Below are 22,935 nucleotides of genomic sequence, written 5' to 3'. Positions count from 1 at the left end.
CGCGTAACGCACGAGAGAGATATCGGGAGAAAAGGAGAGAGGACAAACGTCTTTTCCGCAGGAAAAAGAGAGAGATGGAAAAGCGGGAGTGTGAACAAATCGAGATGTTCAGGAGACAGAATGAAGTCCGAAAATTCTACCAAAGAGTGAAACATCAAACTGATGGCTGTGGAACTGGCACATCCTCCTGTAGAGAGCAGGAAGGTAATCCGGTAACTGATACAGATATTGTGCTAAGGATATGGAAAGAGCATTATTCCAAACTGTTGGTGCCAAATAGTAGCGAAGTCGACGAAGATACCACAGATCCAATCCCAGAAGATGGTATTGAATGTATACCACCTGGCAAAGATGAGGTAAAGACAACAATAAACCGGCTGAAGAATAATAAGGCAGCAGGAGCTGATGGCCTACCAGCCGAGCTGTTTAAAAACGGAGTCGACACGCTGATAAGGTGTATGCATCAGCTAGTTAGCTTCATCTTGCAGGAAGAACGCGTATCCGACGATTGGAACCTGAGCATCCTGTGTCCCGTCCATAAGAAAGGAGATAAGACTTTATGCTCCAAATTTAGTCTTCTCCCTATCGCCTACAAAATAGTGTATGGGACGACTAAAGCCCATGGTCAACGACATATTTGGACCATACCAATGCGGATTTAGCCCTGGCAAGTCCACCATTGACCAGATATTTACCCTGCGGCAATTCCTGGAGAAGACCCAAGAGATGCAGATCGACACCTACCACCTTTTTATCGATTATAAAACAGCCTTCGACAGCCAGCTACGTTCAAAGGTATTCTAAGCCATGTCTTAATTTCTTATCCCCGCAAAGCTCATTCGGCTTTGTAAAATGACTCTAACTGACACTACATCTTCAGTTAAAATAGGAAAGAACCTCTCCGAAGAGTTTTGTACCAAAAGAGGTTTCAGGCAAGGAGACAGCATTTCATGTGATTTTTTCCACATCCTGCTGGAAAAGGTAATACGAGATGTAAACGTCAAAAGAAATGGCACAATTTACACCAATAGTCACATGTTACTTGCTTATGCTGATGATATAGACATCATTGGCCGATCAGTAAAAGAAGTAACTGATACCTTTATGAAGGTCGAAGAAGAATCTGCGGTCTGGCGGTAAACGGCGAGAAGACCAAGTTGATGGTCGACGCGCAATGCGTTCGTTGAGATCGGACCAACCGTTGAAGTTGGTTCCTATAATTTTGAGGTAGTAAAAGACTTCGTATACCTCGACACCGCCGTAAACACAACAAACGACATTAGTTGTGAAATAAAAAGAAGAAATGTATTGGCCAACAGATGCTACTTGGTTTAAGTAAGCACTTCAAAAACAATGCCACAATGCCGTCAAACAAAAATATCGCTTTGGAAAACACTGATACTACCCGTGCTGCTGTATGGTTCCGAAGCCTGGGTACTTGCGCAAGCAGATAAGGCAGTGCTTGGTGTGTTTGAAAGAAAAATCCTTCGAAAGACCTAGAGACCAATCTGACAGTGAATATCGACGTCGTATGAACCACGAGCTGTATCTACTATGCAACGACATCAATATAGTTAAAAGTATCGTGATGCAGCGATTGCGTTGGCTAGGTCATATAATAAGAATGAGCGATGATGAACCCGCTAAAAAAAGCGTATAAATACGAGCCACATGGCGGTGCACGCAGAATTGGCAGGCGACAGAATAGATGACCCAAACAAGTGGATGAAGAGATGACAAGGCGCGGTATTTCAGAAAGCGAAGCACTAAACAGAGAGAATTGGGGATCTTTCCTTAGTTCGGTCTATGGAATAAATGTTCTGTAATGGGCCAGCTAAGTAAGTAAGTATATGTCATGATATAAAACATGAATTTAACTGTTAACTTTTTAATTTGTCCGATGTTAAAAAATCTGGTCTTCAGTTTCAGTCCGGTGAATAAAAGAGTAGATAAAAGCTAAATTTTTCAAAATCTCCTACCGAAGACAAGGCAGACATTAAAATTATTCTAGCCAATTTTTATTCGGCCCAACAAACAGGAAATATAATATCCACGGAAGAAATTAATTATTCTAACACTTGGCGGAAAAATCTGAAATTTTTACCACAGGTAGATCTTCTCGTCCTAATTCTAAAAATATGAAGTTCTTCGGAGGTAAATCCACACTTCCGAGAAATGGGCCTTGAAGTTCCGCAAATTCCCTTGTTTACTTGGAAAAAAATTTACAATTTAAAAGGAAATTTTATTTCCCGTGCCCAAGTTTTGCACCAAGGGCCGCAAAATCCATACTTGGATTCCAGAGGTCCCCACCAAAGAAATCATTGTATGAACAGGGGTGTCGAGGTGCTACCGAAGAGAAGAGTGCGGTATGTAGAACTGCTTGCAATCAGTAGCAACGCGTTGCAAACGACGTCAAAGAATCGTGACGTATTAATGTCAGAATGAAGTACGAAAATTCTATCAACCGTCAAACTGAAATATTAAACTGCTTCCAGGCTCCGCTATAGTACCCCCATAAAGATGAACACGATAACCTGGTAACAGATAGCATGATCAGGTTATATAACGATCCTTTTTCAAACTGTTGCTTGTTTTTGTAACAGTATATGATTTGTAACTTCGTTTTTCTGCTTAGTTTGGCTCTGGGTATATCTGAAGTTCAAGGAATGTAACTGTTTCCATTTGTTGTAGCAACAAAGCTACTGGAGTTAGTTGAGTAGGTTTGGCAGGGCAGTTGAAAATGTGCAATGTTTCGTTAGGGTCTGCACCGCATACTGGGCGAATGTCATTCATGCTTGCCCTATAGGAACTTAGACGACTGCACAATCTAGAACGTAGTTGAGCCAAAACTACTCTGGTTTGCAGTAGCAGCTGACGTTTCACAGCCGCGATTGATGGGGATGTTCTCCGCATTCACACTATAGTTGTTTATGGCATCTACTACTGCATCCGTTTGAATGTTTTGATAGGCTTGTTGATCTAGGGTTTCTGTTCTGTAACGTTGAACATTGAAATGCCAGAGCGGGAGGGGGTGGGTGGTTGTCCTATCCACCATATGGTAAGTAGGATGGCTCTCTCGGTAACACCCGAGAAAGTACTGCAACGAAAAAACGCCATTATGTTGCTGTGCTGGAATAATCTTTGTCTTCTCATGTAGATGGACTACTGAGGATCCCCTTTTGCAGTTGTCAAGGCGCCATTCTGATAGGTGTAAATATTTTTCCACTGCATTGCACTTATATTCGCGGAAATACGTGTTCAGCATTTTACAAATGACATCAAGGAAGGTACCTGATGACAAGATTTTACAATTATCCGCATACGTAAAGATCTCAATGTCAATTAGAGCGAATGGAATGCAGAAGGAGTAGAGGTTAAACAGTTCTGGAGATATCACCGCACCTTGGAGAACTCCCTGTTTCACTCAACTTCAACTTCTTATTCCTGAATTTCACGTACGACTGGAATCCACACATATAATTGATTATCCAACATTTGAAACTTGAGCGGAAAATAGTCTGCTTAATGTCCTCAAACAGCGTGGAGTGATTGACAATATCGAAGGCATTTTATAAGTCGAGCGCCACAATCACTGCTCTATCGCACGGCTTGCTAGGGTTGAGTCCTTGACAAATATGTGAGGACCATACCAAAGTTAGTTTGCGCAGCAGTTATTTCATAAAAACAAAGAGATGAAATAACTCGTACGCAGTTCGTTCATACAAACGACAAACGACCGGTATCCATTCCACTATATAGAAATGGGTCGTTAAAACGAACTAGATTTTAAAAATTTTAATGTGTGGAGATGGTGTTAAGTGCTGTTGTCGTGCTGTGCTGCTTACGTAACCCATGATGATGATAGGAAACTGGATACCACAAAGGTCTGTGCGAAAACGAAACCGATCTGTATGATTCATCTTTGCTGGCATCTTTACCTGACGTCAGTAGCTTTAGTCAGGCCAAATGATACAATTACTGCTCTGTGACACGACCTGTTGTGGTTGAGACCTCGGTTAATATATGTAGAAACAGCGTGCAGTGCTGTTGCAGTATGTACAATGCTGATCCCGTGCTGATAATTCGAAACTGGATATCACGCTCCGATACTGGGAAAGAGTCACAAATCTTCGCTATTATTCACAATATGGAAATTGGCTTGTATGATTTATCTTTGCTGACATCTTTACCTTGCTTTAGATGTGGGACCTCCTTACGAAATTTTCTGGTTTCGGGAACTATTAGGTTGACTGAAGATAAATTGAGGACTCTGCTCAAATAGTCGACACCTGGCTTATCAAGTTCAAGCGCTTTGGATAATTTTTCGCCTCCGATAACATCTGCAACATCTTGTTCCTAAGTTCCTCCTAGGATCGATGCAAAATAGTCGACTAAAATAAATGCTGTATATGTTCGGATCTATCCCAACCACGCCAAAAAACCTGATAGAAGTCTGATCATAATTTTTCCCAGAGTGCATTGGTGGCGACCGGCAGCAGGGATGAGGTCTCGGAAATTCCTCTCTACTACCTGAACATCAGTGGGATTCAGAATTCCTCTGAAGCATTGGTTGGTGAATTCTCTGATATTGTACCAATTGTCCTTCCCATGGTTTGTCTGTTGATGGCAATGAGGATGGGGAGATGGTCCAACATAAGGAAAATGTCACGTCGTTTATACGATGGGTATGTACGGTGATCTATGACAGTTTACTTTATTTCTAGTCAGTCATTTTAGTTGATATGGCGAAGTTTGTAAGACTTTTGAACCATTATCGGAGTACCTTTATTAGCCTTGCTTGCAAAGACAGAATACCCTTGATCTAAATCTACCACATAACGACCACTCCCGCAGCAAGGTTGAACATCTTGGATAATTAGCCAATGTACATACAATGTGGAAAGATCTCATCATCAGTGCTCATTACTGGAGCCTTAAGAAGCACACCGCAGGCGACTTTAAATATTAATTAAATAATATTAAATCTCGATTCTGGCATGGTGTCCTTCATGCCAGCATTGGGCATGGACGCACACTAAAATCCGAGCAGGAGTAGCTGCCATCGTTATAGTATTTAGGACCATGCCAAAACTATGGATGTTAGGACCCGTATGTCAGATATATATTCACTGGACAATAGCCTTAGGCTATCCCCGCATTTTCACATACAATATCAGGAACCTATGGCTTATCCTGATGACGTTATTTTAGTTTATAGTACTAACATACGTAATTTTTCAAAGTCCGGTCTGGGATATCAATATTTTCCCTATATATATTCACCATAGATATTTCAAAAACAATCTTCTGAAAGAATTTAAAATATCAATCAAATATATTTTGTGACCGCAGATAACGAAAATGTGAATAAAAACGGTAGAATATGGTCCTAAATCATATATGAAAAGCGAAAGCTTCTGGAGATGTTAAATATTATAGCTACAAATTTCATTTGTTCAGAGACTCATAATTAAATTTGATTTGGAACATTTCTTCTTTTGATACAACCCCAAAAAAGTGAGGTATTTTAGATATTTGAGATGTTGACTCCGAATGGAATAAATTTTAATTGAGAGTCTAAAAGTTTAATATCTAATTTTGTCACGCCATTTTCTTAACAAATTATTTTACTTAGATATCTAGTTTGTTCTGGGACTTACAGTGAAATTTTGTATAGAATATTTCTTCTTCTAACACCTTTTGTCTAAAACTAAATTTCATGTTACTCGAAAAAAGAACAAAAGAAATTTATTCAAAAAATATTTGGGTGTTTTGTTGGCAAATTTGATGTGTATATTTTCTTGATATATATTGCAAATACATATTTCATTTATTTGGCGACTTATATTGAAATGTGATGGAGATTAGTTTTGTCTTTGACGTCTTCTATCTAGAATGACGTTTTGTTGGACAAAAAATAATAAACTCAGATAAAGTACAACATTAACCCTAAAACGTGATTTTTTGGCAGATTCCTGGCGCTTAGGAACGATTTAGAGTTTTGGTGTATTCGGGGCCTATAGTCAAATTTTATGACAAATAATTTTGTGGAATATTTCGATCTGATACGATCACATTTTAAAGGAGTTTCTAAACGTTTTTGAAAAAAGGTACCAACAATACCCCTTTAGTGACTCGCATGGGGGTTAATTTTTTTCATAAAAAGATACCCCGCATTGCTATCAGTAATATTGCAAAAGACTCTTAATGCAAAGACTCTTAAAGACTAAAATGCAAGGATTCCAAGGAATCTGATGTCGAATATTTCAAAACCTGTAGAAATGGACGGAACTTGCCACGCCTATTTAGGTTACTTCCCGACGTAAACTTTCAAAACGCCGATACACGTGTCTTCTTTTTTTCGGTCCTCTTTCATAATCTGTGCGGGATTTCTTGTAATTTTAAAAACAGTTCAATTATATTGTACAGTTAATTGTGTTTGTTGATAGCCAAACGGCTCTTAAATCACTAAAGTCCTTCTCCAATAAATATGGTCGGATATTATCTGACTGATCCAGCCACTTTTATCGCAAAAATCCATAAGATGAAGAAGATTGAGTGTCTATCATGTCGCTCCCTTATTCATAGAGGTTCCAGGCAATTGTGGGCAAGATTTTTTAAAGTTTTCGGTCAGGAAGCATGGACTTGCCTGTGAAGAAAATTATAATATTAAAAAAAATGTCCTCAAAAGGACCCTGTCAGACTTTAATGGCTTAGAGATACACTGTCCAGTTTTAGACTATGGCGAGTCAGAAAAAGTTTTGCTTTAATGGATCCGAATTGAGAAATTTAAACCCTAAATCTTACAAAAATATGAAAGTAAATCCACCATTAGATTGAAACATAAAATATACAGAATACTTACTCAATTACCGGTCGCAAAGGCACCTGATTGTCCGGCTTGCTGATAACATGTATCGTAACATTAGTTATAAGAACACCTTCATCCGTCAAATCAGGAGCTGGTACAGTTGTCAACGGTTCCTTGCTACGAGCCATAATCAAGGGTTGTGTTGCATTTGCAAATAGCTATGGGAAAGAAAATTTGATAAAATACGCCACAACAAAAGCGTTTAATAAAAACTCACATAATTAGCCACAGCTTCAAAATGGTAAACTTTTCGTTTAAATTCTTGTAATTCACGTATAACTGTAATTATGCCCGAACGTTCTTCAATGGCAAATGGTACACCCTCGGAATAGGTGTGTAGTAGATCATACATAATATCATCATCACCATCGTAAAGTAATGTGGTGCGTACCTGGCCCACAGAGGTACCCAAGGGGGCACTTGAGCCAACCCAAAATTCATAGGGAGCACCAATGAACTCTATCGACTGATCATCCAAAGTGGCAAACACCTCAATTGTTATGACGGCCAACGAGAATCTACGTTCCGAGGGATTTGAGGGCTGAAAGAAACCATTTTTATAATTATTGAGTTCAATTATTCTGGGTTTAACTCACCTGATCACTGGCTTCCACAAATACCGCAATTCTCCCCCTTCTCAATGGCCCCGACACATAAATTGTACCATTTTTACTATCCAGTCGAAATGGTATATAACCACTTTTCTTGGGTCTTTGCATATCGTAAAGTATCATACCATTCGGACCCTCATCTGGATCTCGTGCCAGCACCTGACCCACGACATATCCCACCGGGGCTGTTATGGGTACCTTAAATTCATACAGATTACCATGTTCAAATTTTGGTGTATTATCATTTTGATCGAGCAGTGTTATTTCAACTTTTACAGAATTCGGTGGTGGCTTCTTGGAATTTATGTCATCCATATAGGAGGGCATTCGCTCTAAAGCCTCAACTTCTAAGTGAATAGATTTTCTTTTTTCACGATCCAGCAGACGATCATCACGCACCGTTATCCAGCCGGTGCGAGAATCAATGCAAAATGCGCCCTTGGCATCGGGCTTTTCCTTGAGATTGTACAGGAATTCAGCATTTTCACCTTGATCGCGATCGACAGCATTCACTTGGAGTACACTGAAACCGGTGGGTAGATTTTCCACAATAGAGATGTTGTAAAAGTCCGCCTCAAATTCTGGCATATTATCATTTAGATCCAAAATTTCCACTTCGATTCTGAAAAGGAGGAATGAAAATATAGAACGTCAATTAAGAGCGCCTCAGCAAGCACTGTAAAAAAGTTTGCGGAGCAATGATCACTTGGGATGAGAAAATAAAAGTAGCGTAAATAGATGATTGATTTGATGTAGCCTGTCCTGGGTTATGGGCCTGTAATCAATCGTTGCCAAGCCTCAGTGTACTTTTTGTGTAGTGGGGGTCCGTGAATCTTAGGGTTTCCATTTTTAGAAAATTTTCTTACATTCATGTGTGGCCTCTCCTACGGTATTGATTATGGTGCCAGGTTGTTTTTTGAATCACTCTTCCTTTGCTACAATGAACTTTATTCTTCTCCGCCGGGATTCGAATCCGAGACCACTAGTTCTTTAACACCAAATAGGCCCGGAACAACATCTGTAATCCGACCAGCGGCTGCCACCTCATTGCGTATGTAGTTGTGTTCCTATCGTGTTCCTTTTTGGGCGCTGCATTCCCCGGGATGTCTTTCCTGGATTCTTTTGGACCGTGCCGGTACGGAGAAACACCAGGACAATTATGAATATATTCGTTTGGTTACATCCGCATCCACCACACTCAAGCTTCGGTGAGATGCAATAGATGCCAGGAGTCTGTGCATCTCGGGGGTTGACTGGATTAGTCCAAGTGAGGGACTATGTAGCTGCATTATGCGCGAACATATTCCCCATACAGTCGTCGTCTTCATAATACGCGACTCCCCGCTGTACCCCAACAGCAACTACACATGCAGCACTTAAAACCGATCGGTGCTGTTCCAAGCCCTGAAAATTCATTTTAATTCTTTAAATTAAGACCGAGGAAATAGGAGACTTCAAAAGTCAGAAGAATGTAATGGTCGCGGACATCTGCAGCTTACGCCATTGTTATGTTTACAAAGTACTGAGGAAGAATCGAATCGAAAGTGGTGGTGAGGTATAGGTTTCCCTGTTGCATCAGTCAATACCGACATATACATAGCACAGGTTATGGGCCCAACATTGACCCGCTTTGGAAGGTTATAACCAACTGGTCTTGGGGGGCTATAAGGCAAATCATGATGACCAGAGGGGTATAACGCTGGCTAAGCAGATTGAGAGATCTACGTTTGGCACAGTCAATGAAGCCGCACCTACCATGAATAGCGTAAGTTAAACTGCTCGCCATTTGATCATATGTTACGACCACAGGGGTATAGCGCTGGTTGCGCAGATTGATAGCTCTACTTTTTTCCCAGTCACAATTTGCGGAGGGTTGAACTGTTCGCCAGGCCTGACCTGATCCGATAAATGACGGTACCTCGCAACACGTCGTTTCACTTAGAACCATCACCATACCGGTCAACTTCACTACCTTTAAACGCAGCACTTTCATCATGGGAGACTAATTGGCCTAGAGGACGCTCCAAGACATCATCACTGCTCCAGTCGCTCGTTGAATGCTCCAAGTGAGAGGCGGCGACCCAGCAGAGGCGGCATGCGTTATGAGCTTCATCGAGACAACCATAGTGACCCCAGAGTCAGGGAGCTGACACTGGAAGTTAACAGGTAGGTACATGCGGAACAAATTTCCAGAACATCTGAGGGGATGCAACATTGGAGCCGGATGGGATGAATTATGGGTAACGGTTAAGTTATTCCCGAACACTGGGAAGAAGGAAGATGGAACCGCAGTCGTTTGGGGACGTTTGCGGACATTACGCTGATTGAGGTGTGCAAATTATGGTTAAGTTATTTCCGAACTCTGGGAAGAAGGAAGACAAGACCGCCGTCGTTTGGGGACATTACGCTGATTGTTCCGAAGAGGTGCGCAAATTATTCTAATTGAAAATTTGTAGAGCACCCATGAAGTGGCAAGGCGAAGGGAAGAGTTCTTCCTGCCAAGGAGGACCCAACACAATTTACAATTGATGAAATTGCGAAGGTCAACATCCAAAGCTTTGGGCCCTGAGGGAATCTACATGGTAATGCTGAAACAGCTGGATGTACCGGGAATGGAGTATCTCACAAAAGTTCTCAACCTATCGCTAGCCACCCACATCGTTCCCGATGTCTAGAAAATGGGCAGGGTGGTCCCGCCTCTGAAACCAGCAAAGGTGAATCGTACAGGCCGATTTCGCATTTGTCGCCCGTAGCAAGGACCCTTGAAGATTTAATCCTCCCCAGCGTCTGAAACAGATATCCAGTTGCCGATCATCAGCATGGATTCCGTAAGCAGCACAACAACAGCTCTGCGCGCCATCTCAACAAATATTAGTCGAATAATCAACCAAAGCAAGCCGTGTGAACGAGCAGAGATGGTGGCGCTTGACTTACCAAAAGCCTTTGATACTGTAAAGCACTCCACGCTGTTTGAGGAGCAGACAACCCACCGGCCAACTTTGAAACGTTGGATAGTCAATTAAATATGTGGACGCCACTCGTACGTAGAATTCAGGAACAAGAAGTCCAAGCTCCGTAGAGTTAAACGGGTTGTTCCCCAAAGGTGGGGTGATATCTCCGGAACTCTTTAGACTCTTTAACTCCTGCATTCCGTCCCCTCCAGACGGCATTGAGATCATAACGTATGCGGACAATTGTATGATCTTGGCTTCGGGTACCTTCCCTGAAGTCATGAAAATATCCGCCACTAAATTTATGTCCACTCTGTTCACTACATGGACGTCGTCCGCGCATTCCACAGCTATCTGCGACAAGCTGAAATGTTGCAACATGGTCCTCAATTGCCTAGCCGGGAGCACTTGGAGTGCATATAAAGAAACCTTGTTGACCACATATAACGCGATAGGTCGATCTGCGATAAGCTATGCAGCGCCAGTTTGGTCCCCGAATATAGGTGCAGCGCGATGGAAAGATATTCAAAATTTTTAGAAATCTTCCTTGAGAATTATAAAACGGTGCCTCCTTATGTCTTCATTCGACCATATACATACATGAGGAGGCAAAGATTCTTCCAGCATGATTTCGTTGCAGTACTTGCTCTTGTGTTACCGTGAGAGGCATCCTAATCACCACATGGTGGATAGGACCCCACACACAGGCATGACAGGAGGGATTTTCATGATCTAAAAAGAGAGGTCCAACGTTACAAGAGAGATCTCATTGATAAGGTGGTTAACAGAAATAAGATTAAATGGGCTGTCAACACTTTCAAGCCATATAAGTCACATGGACCGGATGGTATAACGCCGGCGATGCTTCAATTTGCAGCGCCGCTTTTATATCAAATCCTGTAGGAGATCTATAGGGCGTGTTTGACTCTCTCATATGTACCGTGTCTGTGGAAAGAGGTAAAAGTTACTTACATTCCCAAAGCGGAAAAACCTAGTCACTCTGCACCAAAGGACTACAGACCCATTAGTTTATCATCCTTTCTCCTTAAGACTCTCGAGAGACTGATCGATCTGGAGATAAGGAGCCATGTAGACACCGCCTCTAAAAGCAGCTCACAACACGCCTATATTAAATGCAAATCTGTGGAGTCTGCCTTGCATGAGGTGGTTGGCTTCATTGAGAGGAATATGGAAAACTCAAACTTTACCTTGGCTGCCTTTCTGGACATAGAAGGAGCCTTTAACAACGTAGAACTTGAGTCCATAAAACTCTCACTTAAGAAAGTTAACACACCTGAACCTCTAACTTGCTGGATAAATAATATGCTAGAAAGCCACCGCTACTGTGGCTACTTGTTATAAACAATATTTTGACGGACCTGGACAATCAAGGTATAAAAGTTGTCGCCTATGCGGACGACGTTGTACTACTGATTTCCGGTAAGTTTCCGTCAACCATTTCGGAGCTTATGCAAAGAGCATTATCGACGCTGTCGCGCTGGGCTAAGGCCAATGGCCTTGGAGTAAATCCAACCAAGACAGAACTGGTAATGTTCACGAGAAAGCGTAAGCTCGGCGTATTTGTACCACCAACACTGGATGGAGTGCAGCTTCAGCTCTCGCCCGAGGCAAAGTACCTCGGCACTATCCTGGACTGTCAATTGCGATGGAACAGGAATGCTGAGGAAAGGGCGAAGAAAGGATTGACTGCACTTTATTCATGTAAGAATTCCATTGGGAAAAGTTGGGGCCTAAGCCCATCGATTATACACTGGTTGTATAACACCGTGGTTAGACCCATTTTATCCTATGGTTCTCTTGTTTGGTGGCACTCACTGTGCCAGAAATCGACATCCGCTAGGCTCGACAAGGTACAAAGAGCAGCCTCGATCCTCATAACTGGAGCCACAGGCTGCTCTGAACGCAATGCTGAACTTAAAACCGCTGAGTCTCAGCATTAAGTGTCAGGCAACTCGCAGTGCCCTACGGCTGCATGAACAGGATCTCTCGTGCAGTTGTGCCTATGGGCATGGTTGTATCCTGAATGAATCAGGCATAAATGTGAACCACCGCGGAAAACTGAGCGACTATATATCACCAGTCCTGAGATTTGACGATATAGACGTCGTTATACCTAGTAGAGATGACTGGAACCGCAGTAACCCCCCTCTGGACGGTCTGGATTTCTATACAGACGGTTCCAAAATGGAGGAAGGTACCGGGGCTGGCGTCTACTATCTACTATCTCTTGAGTACACCTACTGGCTAGACAGCAACTGTAGTGTCTTCCAGGCTGAAATCTTCGCGATTTGGAAGGCAGCGGAATTGATAAAAAGTTTGGATGCAGAAATCTTTGAACCGGTGACTATCTTTGTGGATAGCCAAGCGGCTCTTAAAGCCATCAAATCCTGCAACATCAAATCCGATGTCGTCCTTAAGTGTAGATCAGCCTTGGGAACGCTAACTAACGGCTTCCGGCTATGCTGGGTACCAGGACACCGCGACTATCTGGGTAATGAAAGAGCAGACGAATTTGCTAGGCGAGGATCGCAGTCCACAGACCTAGCTATCGCTGACTCTATCAAACCACCCATTTGTCATTTCTTTCAAAATATTAAAAGGTTCTCTGACGAAAGAGCCAGTGAATTGTGGCATAATGAACCTAGGTGCATTGTGGCAAGATCCATATGGCCGTCTCTGTCAGTCAAAAGAACGAACTCTCTGCTGAACCTGAGTAAAGCTGAAGTTAGAGTAACGACGGGAGTCATTACTGGACACTGCTACATCAGGTCCCATACCAACAAATGGGATAAGGATGTTACTGACTACTGCAGACTCTGTGAGGACGAGGAGGAGTTAGAGACGATCGAACACATCTTGTGTCGTTGTCCAGCAATGGCTGATAGACGGCATAGGTTAGTAGGTGCTCACTTCCCACCGTGTCTAACTTTCTACTCAACTGTGGAACCTGCTGTGATCTACAACATCATCAAAAATCTGACAGCTGGGACAGCGCAACCTGAACGCGTAAATAAATTCAACTATTCTGCCTACCATTAAAAATAAATCTTTTCTCATACTCTAAAAATATCACTCCACTCTTAAACATTCTTGTAATCTATTCGTTCTTTCACTGCGCTAACAACATTCTCTTTTTATTTTTTCCCCTATCCTCCCTTTTTCCACCTCCTCTTTTCCTGCAGCTCTTTTCTGCTGGATGATCACAATGGACCGGAAGGTCTCCGAGTGACGCAGTCACAATTAGTGGCTGCACATCCCCTAACCTAACCTAACCTAACCTACAAGAGAGAACTCCTAGATCAACAAACATATCAGGCATGTTTGGATAACATTCATACGGATGCAGTCGCAGATGCCATAAACAATAATTGTGTGAATGCGGTCCTCGGAGAACAACCTCCATCTATCACAACTGAGGAGCGTCAGAGTTGTTTTGGCTGAAATACGCTAGAAAGGGTACAGGCGTCAAAATTCCTATAGGGCAAGGATCGATGACACCGTGTACGACACATTGCACCTTTTCAACTGTCCTCCCAAAATTACTCAACTAACTCTAGTAGATCTATTGTTACATCCCGTCAAAGCGGCCATACTCCTATAACTGGAGATATACCCAGAGCCAGATTAAGCAAAATAATGAACTTACAAACAACTATAATCAGTATACCACGGATGCGACCTGGCGGTGAACGAACTTGCGAACATATCATGTACTGTTAAAACAGCATCCAATGTTATATCAAGGACCATTACATAAGTTTGTCCTCAGAACCCAAAATCGCTTGAGATTTTGCTATATTGAATCAACATCTACAAACAGACTTGGAATTTCCAGATGTACAATCAACATCATCGCTATTTAATCGCCATATACTTTTAATTATTAGTCAAAGTTGAAAAAACTTACCTAGCCAATGCTTTCCTCAGTGGATTGTCCTTTTGGCGGGCCTCGATTTGCAGCACAAATGTGTTACCCGGTAGACTTTCCTCCTCCAAATCGATTTCCTTTTGTAAATAAACAATGCCGTTGTTGGGATTGACACGAAACAATTTTCGCTCATTTCCCGATATGATGTCGTAGACCAAAGAAGCGTTGAGAGAATCCTGATCAAAGGCCATAATGGGTGGATTGAAATACAAAGGTATTCTGATGGGCACACCCTAAAAGAAGAAAATTAAAAGATGATCACATATTCTTGTCTTGAGTTCTAAGTTTAACTTCTCCACTCACCGTCATTGGATAGAACTCATCGATTTTCGAACGATAAACACCTTCGGTAAATTTCGGTGGCAGATCATCAACATCTTTGACATTAATTGTAATAGTGGTATTCACTTGATTGGCGGGTGTACCACGATCCCAGGCAAACAGCGGCAAACTAAACAGACGTATACCATTATCAAAATCCAACTCCTTTTTCAATATCAACAGCGGACGATGTGGTGATTTGAGTGAAAAATAAGGACTACCATCTGCCGACAGCTGTTCTGGCACTGTGGACATACTAAAATGTACTTCGGAATTAGGTGTATTTGGCTTATCTCTATCAAAGGCCTGTATGCCTTCGAACACAATTGTACCCGGTGGTGTATTCTCTTTGATATCCACAATATAGGGAGTATTTAAAAATTCCGGTTTATTATCATTGACATCTTCAATATAAACTGTTACGGATAAATAACTTCCTTCTTCAAGCTTCTCATTTTTGGCAGCACAAACAATACGAAATTTTAATAGATTTTTTGGCACATCACGATCCACAAGATCTTCCAGTGACCTTGTTAGGGTCACTACTACCGATGTCAAATTATATTCATGTATGGCAAAATATTTATGATCTCCAGTATTCTCCGGAGATTGTAATGCGATTTTGGAACGTGGATAGGCTTTAATGGTGAGAATTTCTTTGCCAATTGCAGCATCTTCCCGCAGACGTATAAAGCGCACACCCTCACTTTCTGTTGACGTTCCATCGTGAAAGGCACAACCTTGATGAGCTGTAAGAGAGATGAAGAAAAAAATAACGAGATATTAAAACATATACGAAGGAACGTAGTTCGAATATGATCAAAAACTGCATGTTGCGACCGGTTTTACATGAGAAGTTCAGAATTTAACTTAATTCAAGACAATGATACTGAAATCTTGCAGTATACAAAACAATTTTAACGTTCATAAGGTATCTATCCACCCGTTACATACATACACACAATATATCATAAAACCTTTAAAAATGAAAGTGACAACTTGTCATTAAATTCCCTTTCGCCAAGTTGATTCAAATACCATGGTTTAAATTTTTCAACTGCCCACAAAGATTTCACCTACTTAACTGAAAATTATCACCAGCAATGCAATTTTCTGCCACAACGCCTGCTTGCATTCAACCAAAACCTTATTCTTCCGAAAACAAGTAACGTTTTGATGAGGGGGAAGGAAGTTCAGGCCAACAAAGACACGAAATGAAAAATAAAAACAGACTGCAGATGGAAATGACACGGTCTTAGCATGCAGCGATAAAGTATAATTTTCTCATAACAAGAAAAAAAGCTGTGCCATTGTAAATGGAAAATTGCAACAATACAATTACTGCCACAAAAAAGAAAACAACACCAATACTAATTGAACAGAACAAATGTTGTAGAATCTTAGAATTGAAATAAAATCACTGTTTGAATAAAATTTTGTTGTTTGGACATAACACTTACATATCGTCACCTGAAATGCCCAAAGACGTAACCCTCAAAGGGTTACGTTGAGGGTTACGTGTTTGGGCATTTCAGGTGACGATATATTAACCCAATGTACTATTGTGAATATAGACAGCTTTTACGTCCGTCTAAACTTTATTTTATTTGAATTTTCACTATTAGATATTATAAATTCAAAGATTATATAAAAGATACATAAAAAAATATATATATTTAATACTATATAATCGGTACGAGGCCGACTATGTGATATCCTACACTACTACCACTGTGCATACGTTTTTCTCGGGTAGAAATTTCTCCTAAAGAGATATAATGCCAGTTGTGCAATTCTGTAAATTTTTTATTTACCGAACATTCTGTTGTAATAACGATAATGTTATTATTCAGTATTTCTACCATACCGATTGTTAAAATCGGTAAGTCTTAACGACAAATATCGGTTGAAATAGTATATGTCAAATAATAAATTGAGGAACATTTTGACAAAAGTTATAATAACATCGGGAGAAAAGTAAGAAATTAGTCAGACCGAATAGTAACTCTATAATAATTTATTCAATAAATTTAGATTAAGGATGAATAAAATCGAGAAATTTGTATTTGTTTGTGGTGATGCATATATATAAATGTTTAGTCATAGAGGACCTTTTTGAATTAAATGGAAAGACTGAAAGCTAGTTATACCTTCCCCCCTCAGTAGTGAAGGTTCTAGGACCACTGGTAGGCAGACATTGTCTATTTTAAGACCGTTCGCAATAATATTTTCATGAAGTTGTTCACGAGATGCTGTACTATATGGGTATTCCCTTCAAGATGAAGACTTCGTTATACTAATGAGCAACAGTCCCAAAAGAGAATACAAGTTAATGTACGTAATTGCAATGATGCTGCTTGTCTGTCGCGATGAACCACCATCAATAAAAACCCTATAGAGTGAATATTTGGCATAAATTTCAAGACATTTGGTGTTGCCATTCAGAAAATTTATTTCAAGCCTTAATTTGCCAGCTTTTGAAGGATGTTTCACATGTGGCCGATTGTGTATCCTCTTCATATTACATACATACGAGGGCTGAACGATAACTATCTGGACTAACAATGAAAACGCGAATATTTACCATCAAAAATAGTTTTATTGTTTTCTTAAGTAGTCTCCATCATGATTTATACTCTTTTCCATGTGCTCAAACCAATTGTTGAATACCTTTTCCCACTCCGATTGAGACACCTCCAAAACATGGTGTTTAACGCTTTTACAGCATCCTCTGGCTACGAAAATCGTTGACCACGCTGGGTGTTCTTGATATGCTGGAATCAAATAAAGTCATTGGATCCCAAGTCAAAGCTGTACGTCGGATGACCCATCAATTTCACGTTTTGTCCGGTCAAACAGGCGCTGGTTTGAAGTGATGTGTGAGAGCCCACATTGTCATGATGCAGAATGATTTGTCTTCTCTTGTTCGTTTTTCGAACTTCTCAGGAGACTTCAAGCAAACAAATTATAGTGTACCACTCAGAATTAACGGTCCTATATTTCTCAAGCCGTTTTTTGCCCCACGGACAGTTTTTCTGAAGAAACAAACAACCTTTTGCTTCGAAGTGCTTCTTACATGAACAACTTTCGTTTGATTTGGCTCGCTTTCGAATACCCAAATGGCCGATTTCATCTTTGTTTCAGGCTCCTAAGCATAGATCTTAGATTCGTCGTCTGTGACGTCGTTTGAAGCACTGCGATCGATTTTATGATCAATTTATTTGAACCAATTTACAGGAGCCTTTATTTGAGCGAGAAAAATCCATTTTTGAGGCCATAAAAATACAAAAAAAAATACTTTCACAAAAAACAAAACATTGTTCCACAACATCCCATACGGGACAAGGGAGACTTCTCTCATATCAATGAGTTCACCCCGATTCATATTTAAGCTAAATGATATGGGACCTACTGTTTATCGCAAAAAAATACTTTCAACAAATTTTAAAAAGTTGTTCAACATTTTATCGAATTGATTACCGGCTACGCAACAAAAATCCTTTTCCCCAATAATTATGTATTAGAGGATTTTCAGATTTTTGGCCTTTTGACGAATTGTTGCGGAGAAGGTACCTGAAGCAATGGATCGACATAGTCCATTTTGAAAGTTGATGGATAAATGTCGAATTTTTGTGGGGAGGTACTCTAAGGAGAACACCGATATGGACCATTTTCGAAGTTAAAGTAAATTTTGACAAAATATTAGAACTTTCGAAGTTTTGGCCAAATCGGTTGCTGCGCTCAAGATAATGGTGAGTACCATTTTAGTGAAATATTTTTAACTTTTGGTGGCTGTTATCGGAACGTTTGAACAAAATATTACGAAGACCAATTTTTGGACCAAATCGGTTGATCACACTGTGGGCGAAATCCAAATCTAGCGAGCAAAAATTAATAACTCCTAAACTAGTTGAGGTAAGAGGCTATAATTTGGTACATACGTATGTTATTTATATATATAGGTATTATTACACTGAACCCAGCTAGCATTTGGAAGATCCCTGTAGGAAGTGTGGGGTCATGTGTTGACATGTCGCCACTTTGTCTACTAATATGGTGACGAAGTCAACACTTTGTCACCAGGTTGTCAACTATTGATACCTTTACCTTAATAAGAAGAAGCATTGTGTATATTGACAGATGATAGCCCAACGAAGCATCCTTTTTTTAATTTTCTTAATTGTTTGGCGTAAAATAATTTTTGAGTTTGGTGAAAAAAGTGTTTTTGTAAAAATTAATAAAATATCGTGAAAACTTAAAGCATATAATTTCAATAACAAGTATGAGCAAAAGAAAATATAAAAGACATATGAAAAATAATCAATTCTATAGCAAAGTTAGAATTCTGAGGCGACTAACATTTGTGGTGAAATTTCGACAATTAGACATTTTGTGGGGGTGCCACCGTGGTGCAATGGTATGCACACCCGCCTTGCATACTGAAGGTCGTGGGTTTGATTTCCCGGCCAAGTAACATCAAACAATTTTCAACGGTGGCATAATACCCCTCAGTAATGTTGGCGACATTTCCTGAGTATTTCAGCCATGTAAAACTTCTCTACAAGTGGTGTCTTAAGACACGCCGTTCGGACTCGGCGATAAACAGTAGGTCCCATATCATTGAGCTAATATGAATCGGGGTGCACTCATTGATATGACAGAAGTCTCCCTTGTGCCATCAGGAATGTTTGTGGAACAATTATTATAGACATTTTGTGGAACCTTTAGAGAAGATTGTGGAGCCTGATGTATATATTGTCCCGTCTCGCTGGAAATGCTGAATGCAACTAAACATAATAATGAATTACAATGTTGAAGAATTATTTGGCAAAAATCGATTGTGAGATTTTTCCAATGTTATACAGCTGTAAATGCAAGCAAATTTAAGGACATATTTTTTATTTATGTTTATTTATACATGTTTATTCTTTTCAATTTCTAGATGTTATATCAACATTCAGCGAATCGCCTGATAAAACGTTAAGTGCAACAGAAGAAGAACTATTTTAAGCAGACAAGTCATTATTGCGACTTGGCCAAGAAATTAAAACGAAAACGTTTTTTATTATTTATATGTTAAAATGTTTAAGCAGCCTTGAAAACATTGTCTTTATTTACTAATTTTTACTTATGTGGAATCTTTGGCTTAGCCATTTAAAAAGATAAAAATACTGTAATACGCAATTTGTACATTTTTAGCATTTTCAATATTATTTGTTTTATTCTTTAATGAAATATAGTATTTAAACAAATGTGTAGCTTCATCTTCTTTCTTATTAAACGTACTATATAGCTGTTTTATCTATGAAAAGTTCCAAATAAGCTAAAACAAGTAAAAAAGTATCAGTCGGCTTTGCCGACAGAGATATACCCTCAGCCTGTGTATATTGAAACAATTTTTTTTCCAAAAAACGCATGTATTTAGGGAGTTTTAATAATTTTGGGCGTTTGAACTGACAAAAATGTTGATTAGGATTTAATATCAAAAGTTTTGCGGAGGAGATACTAAAAATAATGGATCTCCAGCCACTACATATGGTACCATAGGGGTTTTTTAGAACTTCAGGGATATTTGCTCAAGAAGTATAAACTTGCCCCTGAAACAACTTTTACCATCGCAATTGAGGCAGCAATGCAAGTTGCTTCAACAAAAATCAAAGTGATTCGAAAGCAGGTCTTAAAGTGAACATGTATCCGAAATTTTGAGTGGGAGGTACCGGATGGAGTGGACAAATATAGTCCATATTTGAACCTGATCTATATCTGGTAGATATATTAGGATGTGTAAAGTATGGATCAATTCGGCCACTCTCTTCAAGAGTTATCGTACGCACAATTTTCCGAACATTTTTGAACTTTTGTGGGGGAGGTACCTGAAGGAGTGGACCGATATGGCTTATCTTCGAACTTAAACTATGTTTGGACAAAATATTACCAAGGCCAAATTTTGGACCGAATCGGCAGATCCGTTCGAGAGTTATCTTGCGCTCCAACCACCTTACACGGTGTCATAGGGGTTTTTTGCAACTTTCAGGCTATTTTCTCAGGAAGTATGGACTTGCCCCTGATGAAACTTATACCGTCGTATGGAGGGCAGTGAATACAAGTTGCTAAAGCAAAAATCAAAGCGATTCGAGAGATGTTCCTAAACTGAACTTTTCCAAAATTGTGTGTGGGAGGTACCCGACGGAGTGGACCGATTGAGTCCATATTAAAACCTGATATAAGTCTGGTACACGCTCCACGATGGGCAAAGTATGGACCAAATCGGTTACACCCTTCAAGAGTTATCGTGCGTACAAATTTTCCGAACATTTTCGAACTTTTGTGGGGGAGGTACCGGAAGGAGTGGACCGATATAGCTCATCTTCGAACTTAAACTAAGTTTGGACAAAATATTACGAAAGCCAAAATTTGAACCGAATCGGTTCATCCGTTCGAGAGTTATCGTGCGCTCCAGCCAGCCATACAGACAGACAGACGGACGGACATTGCTCAATCGACTCCAAATTGTCTGAAACACATTTCGTCCAAACATACTTGGGGTCTAAAACCATTATTTCGATGAGGCACATTTTTCCCGTATGAAAGTGTATATACCCTTCATAGCCTAAAGGCTGAGGGTATAAAAATTAGTATTGAAAATCTGGTACTATTGACTCACTACCTCCAATGTCTATACTGACTTACTACCTCCAATGTCTATACTGACTTACTACCTCCAATGTCTATACTGACTCACTACCTCCAATGTCAACACATGGTTCCACAGGAACTACTGACTTACTATTGACATACTAGTTCCGTTGTCAGTACTGACTTTCGAATGACACGTTCATACAAAATGTCTATAGGAAATTACATTACTTGTCTACAGTTTGTCAGTAGTACTGTTGACAATGTCAGTAGTAAGTCAGTATAGATTCACTATTGACATTTCCTACAGGGATTGTTTCTTCAAAAATCACATTGCGGACTCTTTTTAGAGTCCCTTTTGTGATCAAAAATTGATTAAGTCGCTTGTATGATCAGAAAGGGACTCGAAAGTGACTCTCTGTAATGATTAAAAAGAGTTCAATTTAAAATACAACAACAAATGTGTAGCAATCACAAATTAATCATTGAGGCGTTTAAAATGTGACTATTTTTTCGTCACATTTTGTTCGTCATGAAGATTGAAAAATGCTTAATCAAAAAAGGGTCATGCAGGTGTTTGAAAAGTGATTATAATTATGTATCTTCTGATCATATTTTGAAGAGATAGGTGACTAAAAACTGATTGTTTTGTTTTGTTTTATTTTTGTTTGGTTGTAAATAATTCTCATATACACTTTTTATAAAACTTTGATATAAATGTAACGTATAATATTAAGTGTATAGACAAACACAACACATGTTCAGGTTTTGCCAAGTGAAATGAAGAGGCAGTATACTAACCACCGCGCAACATAAAGCATAATTAAAAGACATAACAAAGCAGAAAAGACAATAAAACAAAGGAAAGGAACAAAAAAGAATAAAAAGAATTTTTTTAATTTATTTCGTCTAATAAAAATAGCCATAAATGAATCCCTAAAGACTCATGAAAATGGCAAAAATGACTCGAAACTAATGCATTTGTGATTTGTTTAGAAGAGTCGCCTGAGGTTACGTTTTCCTCCCGACAAAGGAGTCATTTATGATCAGAAAATGAGCTCATATTCCAGCTTTTTAATCGTGCAGTCGAATCAAAAAAGACTCGAATTTGATTAAAATTTTCAAAAAATGCTGGCTGGGAATATGTCGAATATACCTCATACATACATACATATGTTCCCACAACATCCCTGAAGGGACAAGGGAGACTTCTCTCATCGAATACACCTCAACGTTACACAAAATTTTCCTCGTAACAGTACCTCCGCATATAAGGTAGTTTTGATCTAGCCCTGAGTTTTTAGTTATTTTGAAGGTACTATTTTCCAAAAAAAATTTACTGTACTTTGGTATTTCAGGTTCTTTCTTAGTACACACAAAACCTCCGTACGTAGATATATTTTGTTTGTCATTCCTTTCGATAGATACTGTACCCACAAGTCATTTCAGTGTGTCACCGTGTAACTTACAGGTTTTGTGCCAAGATGTCAGAAAGCATGGACTTGTCCACGAAAAACAAATCGCTTAAACAGGACCACAAAGGTCTTAAAACAGATACTAAACTGCACTTAAACAAAAATCTTGAACTTTTGTGGG

At 39.8% G+C, this 22,935-nt stretch overlaps 1 protein-coding gene across 1 annotated transcript in view; it reads right to left on the bottom strand.

The window, feature by feature from the left end:
* Positions 1-15,859, bottom strand: part of Cad89D (cadherin 89D) — a 35,422-nt gene extending 19,563 nt beyond the window's left edge. Inside the window, exons 1-6 of the mRNA XM_073964264.1 lie at positions 15,784-15,859; positions 14,686-15,452; positions 14,362-14,615; positions 7,468-8,104; positions 7,089-7,412; positions 6,866-7,029 (exon numbers count right to left, since the gene is read on the bottom strand). Coding sequence (XP_073820365.1) covers positions 6,866-7,029; positions 7,089-7,412; positions 7,468-8,104; positions 14,362-14,615; positions 14,686-15,452; positions 15,784-15,838 — 2,201 coding nt within the window. The 5' untranslated portion in view covers positions 15,839-15,859. The remainder of the gene's footprint in view (positions 1-6,865; positions 7,030-7,088; positions 7,413-7,467; positions 8,105-14,361; positions 14,616-14,685; positions 15,453-15,783) is intronic.
* Between the last annotated feature and the right edge of the window lie 7,076 nt (positions 15,860-22,935).

The sequence above is a fragment of the Musca autumnalis genome, unplaced genomic scaffold (assembly GCF_047663935.1).
Source record: "Musca autumnalis isolate F117 unplaced genomic scaffold, ASM4766393v1 scaffold_1, whole genome shotgun sequence".
NCBI classification, from domain to species: domain Eukaryota; kingdom Metazoa; phylum Arthropoda; class Insecta; order Diptera; family Muscidae; genus Musca; species Musca autumnalis.
This window is presented reverse-complemented; position numbering and strand designations above follow the sequence as displayed.